General features: G+C 35.4%; 1 protein-coding gene across 3 annotated transcripts in view; it reads right to left on the bottom strand.

The window, feature by feature from the left end:
• The window catches only part of LOC110637905 (ABC transporter C family member 12), a 29,619-nt gene that overhangs the window by 13,646 nt on the left and 3,221 nt on the right, over positions 1 to 12,752 (bottom strand). For all 3 annotated transcript variants that reach the window (XM_021788299.2, XM_021788291.2, XM_058132229.1), the window contains 13 exons: positions 7,271 to 7,310; positions 6,834 to 6,990; positions 6,526 to 6,640; positions 6,357 to 6,437; positions 6,198 to 6,222; positions 5,852 to 5,908; positions 5,627 to 5,692; positions 2,961 to 3,035; positions 2,666 to 2,773; positions 2,176 to 2,310; positions 1,364 to 1,470; positions 1,170 to 1,263; positions 407 to 574 (listed from right to left, as the gene is read on the bottom strand). In XM_021788299.2, the coding sequence (XP_021643991.2) occupies positions 407 to 574; positions 1,170 to 1,263; positions 1,364 to 1,470; positions 2,176 to 2,310; positions 2,666 to 2,773; positions 2,961 to 3,035; positions 5,627 to 5,692; positions 5,852 to 5,908; positions 6,198 to 6,222; positions 6,357 to 6,437; positions 6,526 to 6,640; positions 6,834 to 6,990; positions 7,271 to 7,310 (1,228 nt within the window). The remainder of the gene's footprint in view (positions 1 to 406; positions 575 to 1,169; positions 1,264 to 1,363; positions 1,471 to 2,175; positions 2,311 to 2,665; positions 2,774 to 2,960; positions 3,036 to 5,626; positions 5,693 to 5,851; positions 5,909 to 6,197; positions 6,223 to 6,356; positions 6,438 to 6,525; positions 6,641 to 6,833; positions 6,991 to 7,270; positions 7,311 to 12,752) is intronic.

Genomic DNA, 12,752 nt, shown 5'->3' on the forward strand with positions numbered 1-12,752 from the left:
AAATATATTTCTCTCAGAATACAATTATACAATAAAATTATGCATGTGCTCGTGCACAAAACAATAATTATTTGCCTCTTGCCATCTTCACTTCAGTATAATATAAAAGATATGGAAAACTTTTTAGCAAGTAAAAGAGTGTTAGTACGAATCATAAAAACCTTTTGTATATGATGTTTCTCCAAATATCACAGATATCTAGAGTTTTGAATTTCTTAGTTTTGCACCTTGAGATACAAATAATGGCCCCAATGGAAGACAACTTGATTTTTCTATTTTGATTAAGAGCAGCTATGCTCATGTGCATTTTTATTCTCAATCCAATCACTTCAAGGCATTGATAATTTGATATAGCATCCGCAATGATAACCAAGCATAAATAGTGAATAAGAGAACATGAAAAAACCTGACTTAGCAAGTTGGGAAGCATGTTGAGCGGAAATCGTAGTACTTGAAATAAAGAGAGTGATGTGAAAGCCCTTGCAGGTGTCAAATCTCCACCAAGCAACGTGAATGTCCCAAATGAAACCAATGTCACAACAACTGGGATGCTGTTCAGTATGAAACTGTTAAGCTGCAATCAAAAGCAATTAATTAGTCAATTGATATGAAAGATTTCTACAGATTGAATGTCAGCCGTATGATAATTTGACATACATCTGTTAGCAGTGTATACATCATGTATAATGCAGGACCATTGAGTCATTAATCCAAATAGATCCTTTAACTGATATATGATGTTGTTAGATATTGTAAATTTGGTGAAACCTGGCTGTCTATTCAATTAGTAAGTTAGCATTCTGTACAAAATGGTTGACTAAACAATGTTAGGCATACATGCCTCTATAGGTGGTCTTCTATTTCCACCCACCCCCTCTTCAGTTGGAATTTGGAAATGGAATCATGCAATACAAATTTTTACCATAAGTAAGCACAACAGATTTGAAGCATTTTTGGTAGTTGGACCACGCAGCTTCCATACAACACTAATACATGAAAAAGTGCAATCAGTCAACTCTATTAGCTATGTGACTCCACTCAATCACAGTAGTATTTTTTGACAACTGTGAATATAATTTTAAATAACTGCTGATATAATCATAATGCTTTTGGCATCCTTCAAATAGATATGAGCAACCACAATTCAAATATTATGTTTTCCACCATACAGCAGATAGTAATTGCGCATTGCGGAACCATGACAGCTCATCATTGCGTATGCTTTGAACTTTGGACTGGAAGCTCTTCTCCCATGCATAACATCTGAAACAATTTTCAATAGTGTCAGGATAATCACCGTTAAATTGTGAATATGTTAAACAATGTGGAATTTAAGGGTGCTTCTATTCAAATTCATACATACTTCACGGTGTCCATGGCAGCTAAGATTTCATTCATGAGGCTGACTCTCTTGTCAGTTCTCTGCAGTCCTTCTTTAGTTAGTTTTCTCATTTTGCTTATCACAATTGTCTGTTATCACAAAACATCAAAAAGAAATTAGAGAATTTCTACAAGACACAAGTAAGGAAGGTCAGTTAAGAAAGAAAGAATATGATTAGGTAGTTTGAGGCATCTCAAACTAGGAAGTTGACTAATGGAGACATCTCAAAATTCTCTACTTGCAATTGCTTTCCAAGCATGCAACCAGGCAGGTAGTTTGAAAACTAGGCCAAAGGGACAGCCAATTTACAGAAGTATGTATATTAGCAACACATTTGAAATATCCAAAAAGATAAACTACTATTTGTTGATTAATCAGTATTATGATGATCTTATAGATTACAAAAAATGCTATGAACTTCACATTATAGCCATTTGATTATTTCTTTTCATCATGAAGACAACTTTTCCCATTTTCTATATGCAAATGGATGGATTCAAAAGCTGCCATTCTCAGCACGTAATAGGCGGTGGAGTAAACATCTATCTTTCGGGACCAAATTATGATTACAATGATAAATTCTTTTTTTCCACAGCCACTGATCCAAATCAACACCCCATAGAGACGGAGAGGTTAAAGGATTAAAAGAAAAACTTTCAACTCAATGGGTAAGAAAGAATCACAAAATATGCATATAAATGAACAGAAGAATATTGAATAATCAACAAAATATAAGACAATAAGAAATTGAAACATTATAAATGTTTACTAACAGAGGGCGAAATGCTTCAAACCTGTACGGGGACCATGAGAACAAGGATTAGTGATCCAAGAAGTGAAGCAACACCTAGTTGCTGGTAGAGGAGAACCATAGACATGGTGATGCGAAATGGGGCCGACCATAATCCATGTAGTTGTTGGCATATTTGCTGAAAAATATGAAAAAAAATTACAGTAGCCAAATAGAAAGGACAAAAAATGCTAAATTTTGTTCACTGGTTGACCACTTTTAGATGAGGATAAAATGACAAGTGGAGGAGTTGCATCTGATTCTTTTATATATTTACTTATGGTAACAGTGCCATATATATATACATATATAGTGTGTGTGTGTGTTTCCCCTAATTTTCATTTAGTTTAGCTTAATTGATTTTATCTTTCACATTTATAAGTGATGACTCTGGCTGTCATGTCTCCCTTCAACACTTATTTTGAATGCAATTTATTCTACTTGTTGCATGAATTGATGCTATTTCCATTAGTGGCCATTCACAAAGAGCATACCTGAAGTGCATTGGCATCTGTAGTGATCATATTTGTTATCTTCCCAGATGGGAAATTCTTGCGGCTTTCATGAGTTAGTCTCAAGGATTTATGAAATATGGCAGCCACCTGCAATTAAAAAGCAATCTGCTATGAAGAACACCTCTCATTTAAAATACCTCACTCTTTCATTACCCCAAACTAGAATCTAAATCAGACATCTGGCCAATCTCAGAAGGCAAATGAAGCTGAATGAGATAGATCAAAAGCAGCCCCATATATGTCAATAATTGCTAACAAAGAATAATGATCTTACCAAAGTTGACCTCAGCCGAAAGCCAACGCGCATAACATTCTGAAAGTACTGAGATTCGCATAGCACACCTATTGACTGAGTCAAGGAAAATTAACTAGTCAATGAAAAGATTTCAAAAGCCATCCATGACATGGGCAAAGAAAAATATAATATAAATCAATGCTGGCATGTGGAGGGCCAGAACAGATATAAATATGCCATAGTATGAAAAAAATTAACTAAGCAAAAAGAAATATATGGGAATAAAAGGAGGAAGGTCACCACATAAAAGAACAGCATACAAAAAAGATTGGCTTAGGAACCTAAAGAATTGTTTGATGTTATTTTTTACAATTTCAAATACACAGCAAATTAAATCCACGCCATTTTTCTTTTAGCATTTAAATCTTTACAAGGAGATGGCATCAAAGATTAGACAAGTAGCTAGAAAAGTACTTGGAGAGTCTAGAGGACATGGACCACCCTCAAAAGAGAGATGGTGGTGGAATGAGGAAGTACAAAAGGCATAATGAGGCTTATGAACAATACAAGATAGCAAAGAAAGAGGCAAAAAAGGCGGTTAGTCAAGCAAGAGCGCAGGCTTTTGAAAAGTTATATGAGAAACTTGGAATTAAAGAAGGGAAGAAAGATATTTATAGATTAGCAAGGAGGAGAGAAAAGAAATGTCAAGATCTCAATTAAGTTAGGTGCATTAAAGATAAAGAAGGAAAAGTGCTGGTGAAAGATGAGGACATTAAGAGAGATGGAGAAATTATTTTGATGATCTCTTTAATAATAGTCAAAGTGGTAATAGCGTGAATATAGACTACAGAACAATAGAAAAGAATGTGAATTGCACTAGAAGGATTAGATCTTTAGAAGTAAAGGAAACACTTAAGAGAATGAAAGTGGCTAAAGCCTGTGGACTTGATGGAATACCAATTGAAGTGTGGAAGTATTTAGGAGATGTGGGAGTGACATGGTTAACTAAATTGTTTAATAAGATTCTAAACTCAAAGAAAATGCCTGATGAATGGAGAAAGAGTATTTTAGTACCTATTTTTAAAAATAAGGGAGACATACAGAGTTACTCAAACTATAGGGGAATTAAATTCATGAGCCATACTATGAAGTTGTAGGAGAGAGTTGTGGAACATCGACTACGTCATGACACTTCTATGTCTCCCAATCAATTTGGCTTCATACCCGGTCGTTTAACTATGGAAGCGATCTTTCTCATTAGAAGCTTGATGGAGAAATATAGAGATGTGAAGAAAGATCTACATATGATTTTTATCGATTTGGAAAAGGCTTATGAGAGTGTATCAGGAGATATCTTTTGGAGAGTGTTAGAACAAAAAAGGGTATCTATTAGGTACATATAAGTGTTGAAAGATATATATGAAAGAGCAAGTACTATTGTGCGCACAGTGGGAGGGGACACAAGAGATTTTCCTATCTCAGTTGGATTACACTAAAGTTCAGCTGTGAGCCCTTACCTTTTTATATTAGTGCTAGATGAATTGACGAAACACATACAAGAGAGTATCCCTTGGTGCATGATGTTTGCGGATGATATAGTTCTGATAGATGAGACGTGAGAAGGAGTCAATAGAAAGCTGAAACTTTGGAGAAGTACACTAGAGTCAAAGGGCTTTAAGTTAAGTAGAACGAAGATAGAATATATGCAGTGCAAGTTTAGTGAAGGCTGAACTGGTGATAGGGAAAGAGTTAGTTTGGATAGAGTGGTATTGCCCCAAAGTAATCACTTTAAATATCTCAGCTCAATCCTTTAAGTAGATGGGGGATGTGAGGAGGATGTTAGTCATAGGATTAAAGCCAGATAGTTGAAGTGGAGACGTGCCACGGGAGTTTTATGTGATTGCAAGATTCCCAATAAGTTGAAAGGAAAATTTTACTGTACAGCCATACGACTGGTCATTGACTTGCAGTATTAGAGAAAAGGTAGGAGTGGTGCCAATTGAAGATAAGTTGAGAGAAGAGAGATTGAGGTGGTTTGGTTATGTGAAACGTAGACATACGGAGGCTCCAATTAGACAAGTAGAGTACATTGGGTTAGAGGATAGAAAGAGAAAAAGGGATAGACCTAAATTGACTTGCAGGAGAGTAGTACAACATGACCTAGAAGCATTACACATTTCCGAGGATTTAACCCAAAATCGTTTAGAGTGAAAAAAGAGAATCCACACAGCCGACCCCAATAAATTTTTGGGATAAAGGCTTAGTTGAGTCGAGTCAAGTCGAGTATTTAAATCTTTACAAGGGCATATTTCTTTGAGTCCCTAGAAGAGTTCTTGGAGAACCTTAAATGTAGATAAAATTAACTAAATTCCAAATCATGTACTCTTTCAGGTGAAACTAATCAAATTATGTTATTGCAAACATTATTATACCTCTTGTGAGTACCAAAAGTGTATCATATATTGTTTCTGGTGTAATTAATCAATTTAGATGCCTCTATTCTGCCTACTAGATCCAGTCCAAAAGAACATATACCAAATATATGCAAGATTTTGAAGATTGAAAGAAGAAAATAGAAACTATTTAATTTAAATCCTTGTCTATTCTTAAAGCAAGACACATTCAATATGCAGGGGAAAGGAATACAAAACAGCATTTTCTGAAATCTAAAATTCCAGATGACAAGACATGAATAGGATCCTTACCACTCCAAGAAAAATTAAGAAAGCATAAACATAACCAATCCAGGCTGGATCACCTCTTTGCATTGACTGCAAGATGCAACAAAAGAGTTATTATCTTTTGGTCAGAGCACAAGGAATAAAATCTGAGTGGTATTTCACATCAAATCAAACTTGGAAAAAACTAGTAAACGCAATAAAGATGAGGCATATCATTCAATTAATGAGGCTATGCCAGGAGGAACAAACCTTTAAGAGGTGGTTCAGCAAAACAGGTCCCACAAACTGAGAAAGATCATTTCCAATCTACAAGAAGTTCAAAAAATAGAACTAAAATTCTGTGAATGATGCCATTAGTACAGAGTTCCTAATTTTGCATCAAATGAAAGTGGTAGAAAACAGAAAATAAATGAACAATTGATTATTATGGCGCTTCCAATTTCACCAAATTCAAGCCATAATTTTGCTCAACTAGATATAATAATCAGCAATGAAACTTGTGAGGACCGAAAAAAAAAAAAGAGAGGCATGATAGGGCATCCTGCTTCTACCAAACCAACTTCCATGGGCAAATTAAGCAGGATTAGATTATTACCTTAAAAAACCCTCCCAACCAAAACCTGCAGAAAATATATGAATGAAAACAAAGAAAAAGACATCATTACAGGCCATATCTCTAGCCATTCATTTCGATTACTTAGCATCTGATAAGAATTAAAAAAGAAAAGAAACAACTTGAGAGGAGAACAAATACCTTTTTCCAAGGCTATTGTTCAATGCTCTTAAAAGCCACGGCTTTGGCTTTCGAGATTCTTCAACCCAACATCTCTGGAACCTGTGAAAGTTAAAATCATTATAGAACTCCCATAACAGTGACACATGTTTGAGCAGAAGCATACACAAGAGAAGAAATATGGGCAAACTTTTTAATCAGTGTCTCAGCCTGATCCCATGTGTCTAACTTCCAAACATCCTTTTCAGTTATAGGTTTTCTGTAGCCTTGCTGCATGAGTGGAGTTATCCATCCAAAATATATTCCTATCGAAGGGTGAAGAACCAATATAATCAGTAAGCAGGTTAGAAGTTTGTGAATTATCTAATTAGTTATCATTAATATCACAAGTTAGATCTCTAGCTAGTGTGAAGCTTTTCTATTTTCTAAAACAATAAATTGAGAAGTAGAATCACTTTGAAAGAACTCTTGGCATTAGGGAACTTAATATCTACTTACTGGAAAATAAGTTGACATGCCTCTCAGGACATATTTGCTCTGCTCCAGGAAGCGCTTCATATTCACCATTTTCAGGAGACTCAGGTTGCAGAATGGTGTAACCCGGATATGGATCTAAATTGGGAATATAAACAAGAAGAAGAAGACCAAACAAAACCTACACAAAAATGGTGATAAATCATAATATAATTGACATGCCCGGAATGGTTTGGAAAAAAAAACATAAATAAAAAGAACAGAAAAACAAAACAAAACTTAAAGGTAAATTTTTCATATCACTCTATGCAGAACTTGGCATTCTAAGCTGGGCATTGACTTGTTATAAACAAAATTCCACTTTGTCCTATGTTACAATTATTTCACTATGAGCTGTTGCCATTGCCTGGAGAAATCTACCTCTAAAAGGACAGGGGAAAAAATAAAACAGGCCAACAAACCTGGCAGAAAATAGCACTGATGTATGTATACAATACAAATCTGCATATCAAAAAAAGAATTATTAGTATTGGCACCCAATGCATAGTAAATGGTTTGAAGTTCAGCAATATAATTTTACAAATGCAAAATGCACACTTATCTAGAATAACAACACAATTTTCCCATTTGAGCTAATCCAACTTCATCTCAAAGGTCATGCATTGTAGATACATGTTTTTGAGGTTTATATATCAAGAACTAAGATCTTCCTAATAATGTTTAAAGTTAGTTGCACAGGTGTGCTGTAACTTATCTATAAAACAATTCACATCTAGAAATTCCCGATCTTGAATTCTAAAGGCTACTTTAACATAAAATGCAAATATTTATTTAATAAGTTCGCATGATTTTAATTTAATGCATGATCTTCATTTCAGAAACCTGATTTGGATAAAAAAAAATGTTATGGAAAGTCGATCACTATATTATTTCTCTGTACATTATGTATTCTGTATTCCTATTTAGGATTTTTTATTTAGGATTTCTTTCTAATTAGTAGAACACAATTATAGGAATCAATTGTATATATATACCCATGTACAGATTAATTGAAATTAAGGAGAATCATCTCTTTCTACAAAAAAAAAACATTAAAAGAGTTATTAAGCACGCTGTCATCATAATTGAAACAAAAAGTTCTAGAAGAGATTCATGCCAAAGTAGATAAGAAAGGCCACTCCCCTGTGTCAGAATACTCCCTCATTTAAACTTGCCAAATGTAGACCAAGAAGGCAAGAAATAGTTTCTGTGTTTTGATAAAATATTCCCTTTAGATAACATTGCTTGACAAAAGGCATCTCCTTCATGGTCTTCAGAGCAGCATGAATGAACATTACAAGTTCACAAGTTTCATTCACATATACTTCTTTGAAAATTCACTTTCTAAATTTCCATTCACTAATTCCCAATCAGTGAGTTTCGCAGAATACCAATTTTCTTTATGGTCAAGCATAAATTCAACACAAAGATTTAGCACTAATGTCACACATTCCCAACTGATACAATGACAATAATATCATGATGTAGAACTAATCAGGGGATATGTGGTGAGAACAAATTCTCAAATTAGAGAGAAACTAATTCTCAATTAATTTGAACAAAATCAATAGTCAATAATCATAATAAAACTTGTCAATAAGTAGAGATTCTAAGCCCTATTTATAGAGTTTTGTAACCCTAATTACATTAGGATTAGTTAACCCTAATTCCAACTCTAATTAGGAATCACAAATCAACTAAAACTACTAAAACTAAAAACTACTTCGTATATTTTTTTCCTAAAATAAATAGTTCTAATATCTGTAAGATTTCCTACATAATATAAAATAATATTCCTGCATTATAAAGTCAGTAGCTTTCTTTTTTCAAAAAAAAAAAGTCAGTAGCTTTCTAAAAATAAAGTTATGATATAAAGAGTCAGCATATACCATTTTATTGCCCATATAACTTTCACAGTGTTGGAATCCTATCAGATTGTAAATCCCTAAATTAAAGGGATTGAATTTCTTCTTTCCTAGTTGTAATTATCTTCTTTTTTTTATTATTAGTTTCCTAGAATATCTAGACTTCTTTTGTATCTAGGACTATGGTATATAAATAGGAAGAGTGTACAACAGAAATATATATCTAAATACAATTTTTTCTCATTGAGAATCCTTCTTAACATGGTATCAGAGCACTGCCAACCTTCTTTAGCGTGTTTCCATTACTGATAGTGTTAGGGTTTAGAGTTGGGCAAGCTTCTAGGCAACGCTTCAAGTAGGAGCTGACTTACACTTCTTGCACAGGAAGGAAGCACGGCTGCCGATCGGTCCTTTCCCAGAGAGAACGCCGCCGTCCGGTGCCGCGCATGTGCACACGTGCTGATACAAATTTTCGGCCACTTGTCACGTGCTAGCACGTGGAGCCTCCTCCGGTAATCTTTTCTGTCTGCCTCTGTTCCAATGGTCTCCCTAGAGTGTTGCGCTTCTGCTCAGCTAGTTCCCACACCCTGGTTTGCACTTTTCTTTTTGGGTACTCTTTTCTTGCTCTGTTGCCCTGCTCTGCCTTTTTTTCTTGCCTATTGCTACTAGATTTTGTGGCTTGATTGATTAACATGGTTGATGGAAAAAAGGGTGTGACTGAAATAAAAATGAACCAAATGAATGACAATCCTTCCCTACAGATTAGCCCCGTAAAGCTTGATGATACAAGCTATCTTGCATGGTCAAGATCCTGTTTATTGTTTATTCAAGCTAGAGGGCTACAAGGGTATGTTACCGGAGACAAAACAAAACCAAAAACGGGTAGTTCTGCTCATAGCCAATGGGAATCGGAGAACTCTCTTGTAATGTCCTGGTTAATTAATTCAATGCAACCACAGATTGCCGCAGATATTTGCTTCTGAATAGTGCTACTGCCATCTGGAGTGCTTTGCCCCAAGCTTATTCTCAAATGGGCAATGATGCACAGATTTATGAGATACGAAACAAGGTTCATAATACGAAACAAGGTGAGATGACCATTGCTCAATACTTTCCTGAATTGAGTGGTTTGTGATAGGAACTAGACTATTACCAAGACTTCCAAGCCACCTGTACTGCGTATGCAATTAAATTCCAAAAATTGATTGAAAAAGAACGGATCTATGACTTCCTTGCTGGGTTAAATATAGAGTATGATCAAATTTGGGTCCAAGTACTTGGTAAAAATCCCATGCCTTCCCTAAGGCAAACTTATTCATATGTACAACAAGAGGAAAGTAGGAGGAGTGTCATGATCCACTCTTTACCTACTGACAAGGCAGTGTTAGTAGCTGCGTCCTCCCGAGAACAATCACATGTCCCTCATCAGATAAGGATCATTTACATTGTGATTACTATGGAAAATCTCGGCACACAAAAGAACATTGTTGGAAACTACATGGTCACCCATCCAAAGGGCGTGGAGGTAAACGGACAAGCTCGGCAAGACCACAAGCAAATATTTCTGAGACAGTGGATTTTCCTGAAAACAATACTCCTACTACCACCACTGGGATTCTCTCCAATGAAGAAGTACAATCCCTGAGGCGGTTGTTGTCACAGCTAGAATCTCAAACTGCCACAGTTACCTCTTCTAACTTTGTTAAATCAAGTAATACTTTTCTTGCCAATCTTGAAAAATCTCTTTGGGTTATAGATTCTAGAGCAAACAAGCACTTGATAGGCTCTTCAAATAAATTTATAACCTATTCCCCATGTTCAGGAAAAGAAAAGTCTGTATAGTGGATGGATTCTTAGCCAATATCTCTAGAACAGGTTCTGTTGAATGTACTCCTATTATAAATCTTATCTCAGTTTTGCATGTGCCTAGTTTTTCTATTAACCTTTTATCTGTTAGCTCCATTACTAAAGCCCTTAATTGCAAAATTGAATTTTTTCCTACTCATTGTGTGTTTCAGGAACTGAAAACAGAGAGAATGATTGGCAGTGATAGTTCCAAGATAGCTTGTATTTGCTAAAGGATAGTAATAGTTTCTCAAACTCCAAAGTTTTGGTAGAAAATTCAATAAGAGTTGATCAGGAGATCATTCAATGGCATAGGAGATTAGGACATCCTTCTTTTTCAACCTTAGAAAGGTTATATCCTATTTTGTTTAGACAATGCAAATCAGAATTGTTAGTTTGTGATGCTTGTAAACTTGCCAAACACACAAGACATTCTTATTCTTCAATAAATAATAAAGCTTTGGTTCCTTTTATGACTATCCATTCTGATGTATGTAGTCCTGCTCAAACAACCTCTTTATCTAGTTATAGATGGTTTGTCACTTTTATTGACTATTGCACTAGGTTGACTTGGGTTTATTTGATGAGAGCTAAACATGAAGTTTTTTCTTGTTTTTAGCAATTTTATAAAATGATTTGCACCCAATTTAATGCACAAGTCAAAATTCTAAGAACTGACAATGGGACAGAGTATATGAACAAAATCTTTCAGTCTGATTTAGAGTCTCATGGGATCCTACATCAAACTAGTTGTGTGAATACAAGTGCACAAAATGGAGTATCTGAAAGGAAAAATAGGCACTTAGTTGAAGTGGCCCGATCACTTATGTTTACAATGAACCTTCCCACATCATATTGGGGGGATGCTGTTCTTTTTACAACATATCTCATAAATCGAATGCCTCTTCACACACTAAACTTTAAGAGTCCTCTGAAAGTTCTTAAGGGTAAGAATTCCTATACTATTCCTCCAAAGGTTTTTGGATGTGTTTTCTTTGTTCATAGATCAAATGTTGGAAAACTAGAACCCAGGGCTCAAAAATGTGTGTTTGTGGGTTATTCTAGCACTCAAAAGGATTATAAATGTTATCATCTTCCCTCTCGGAAATACTTTGTAAGTATGGATGTTACTTTTAAGGAATGTGAACCTTATTTCTAGCCACCTCTTCAGGGGGAGCATAATAAGGAAGAGGTGACCTTTTTACCTGTCCAGGGGGAGATGTTTTTTGAACCCAATCATAGCATTGAGGATAAGAATACTGAGGATAAGGACCAAACATCACCATCATTTCCTCAAACCCAACCTCAAGCCACAGGAGATTGAATACGTTAAATTTAAGAACCTACACTCGTCGGAATAAGACAGATACAGCCATTGAGCATGATATGACTGATTAGTCAGAACCTCTGGATTCAACTCCTGAACATTCTAAGCTGGAAGAATTATATGGTGAGTCTTCTTCTTCTAATACTCCTAATATTTCTATTGATAATCTTGATATACCGATTGCTCTCAGAAAAGGAGTTAGGAACTTGCATTAAACATCCTATATCCAAGTTTGTTTTCTATGATTCTTTATCTCCTTCCTATAAAGCCTTTGTCTTGTCTGTTTCTTCTGTCTCTATCCCACAGGATTGGAAGGAAGCGTACCTTGATCCAAAATGGAAGGTAGCTATGGTAGAAGAGATGAAGGCTTTGGCAAAAAATAAGACATGAGATCTTGTACCTCTTCCTCTGGGGAAGAAACTGGTTGGATGCAAATGGGTGTTCACTATAAAGCATAAAGCAGATGGTTCCATTGAAAGATATAAGGCCTGGTTAGTGGCAAAAGGATTTACTCAGACATATGGGGTGGATTATAAGGAGACTTTTGCACCTATTACTAAAATGAATACAATTAGGATCTTGCTGTCATGTGCTACAAACCTTGAATGGGACCTACAGCAGTTTGATGTAAAAAATACCTTTTTGCATAGAGATTTGGAAGAAGAAGTATATATGAAAATCCCTCTAGGGTTTGAGGGTGAAAAGACAACAGGAAAAGCCTGTAGATTGAAAAAGGCACTATATGGCTTGAAACAATTACCCAGAGCATAGTTTGACAGATTTAGTAAGGCTATGATTTTCTTTGGGTTCTATCAAAGCAATGCCGATCATACCCTATTCATGAAACACCGTGGAGGTAAGATCACA

The sequence above is a fragment of the Hevea brasiliensis genome, chromosome 13 (assembly GCF_030052815.1).
Source record: "Hevea brasiliensis isolate MT/VB/25A 57/8 chromosome 13, ASM3005281v1, whole genome shotgun sequence".
NCBI classification, from domain to species: Eukaryota; Viridiplantae; Streptophyta; class Magnoliopsida; order Malpighiales; family Euphorbiaceae; genus Hevea; species Hevea brasiliensis.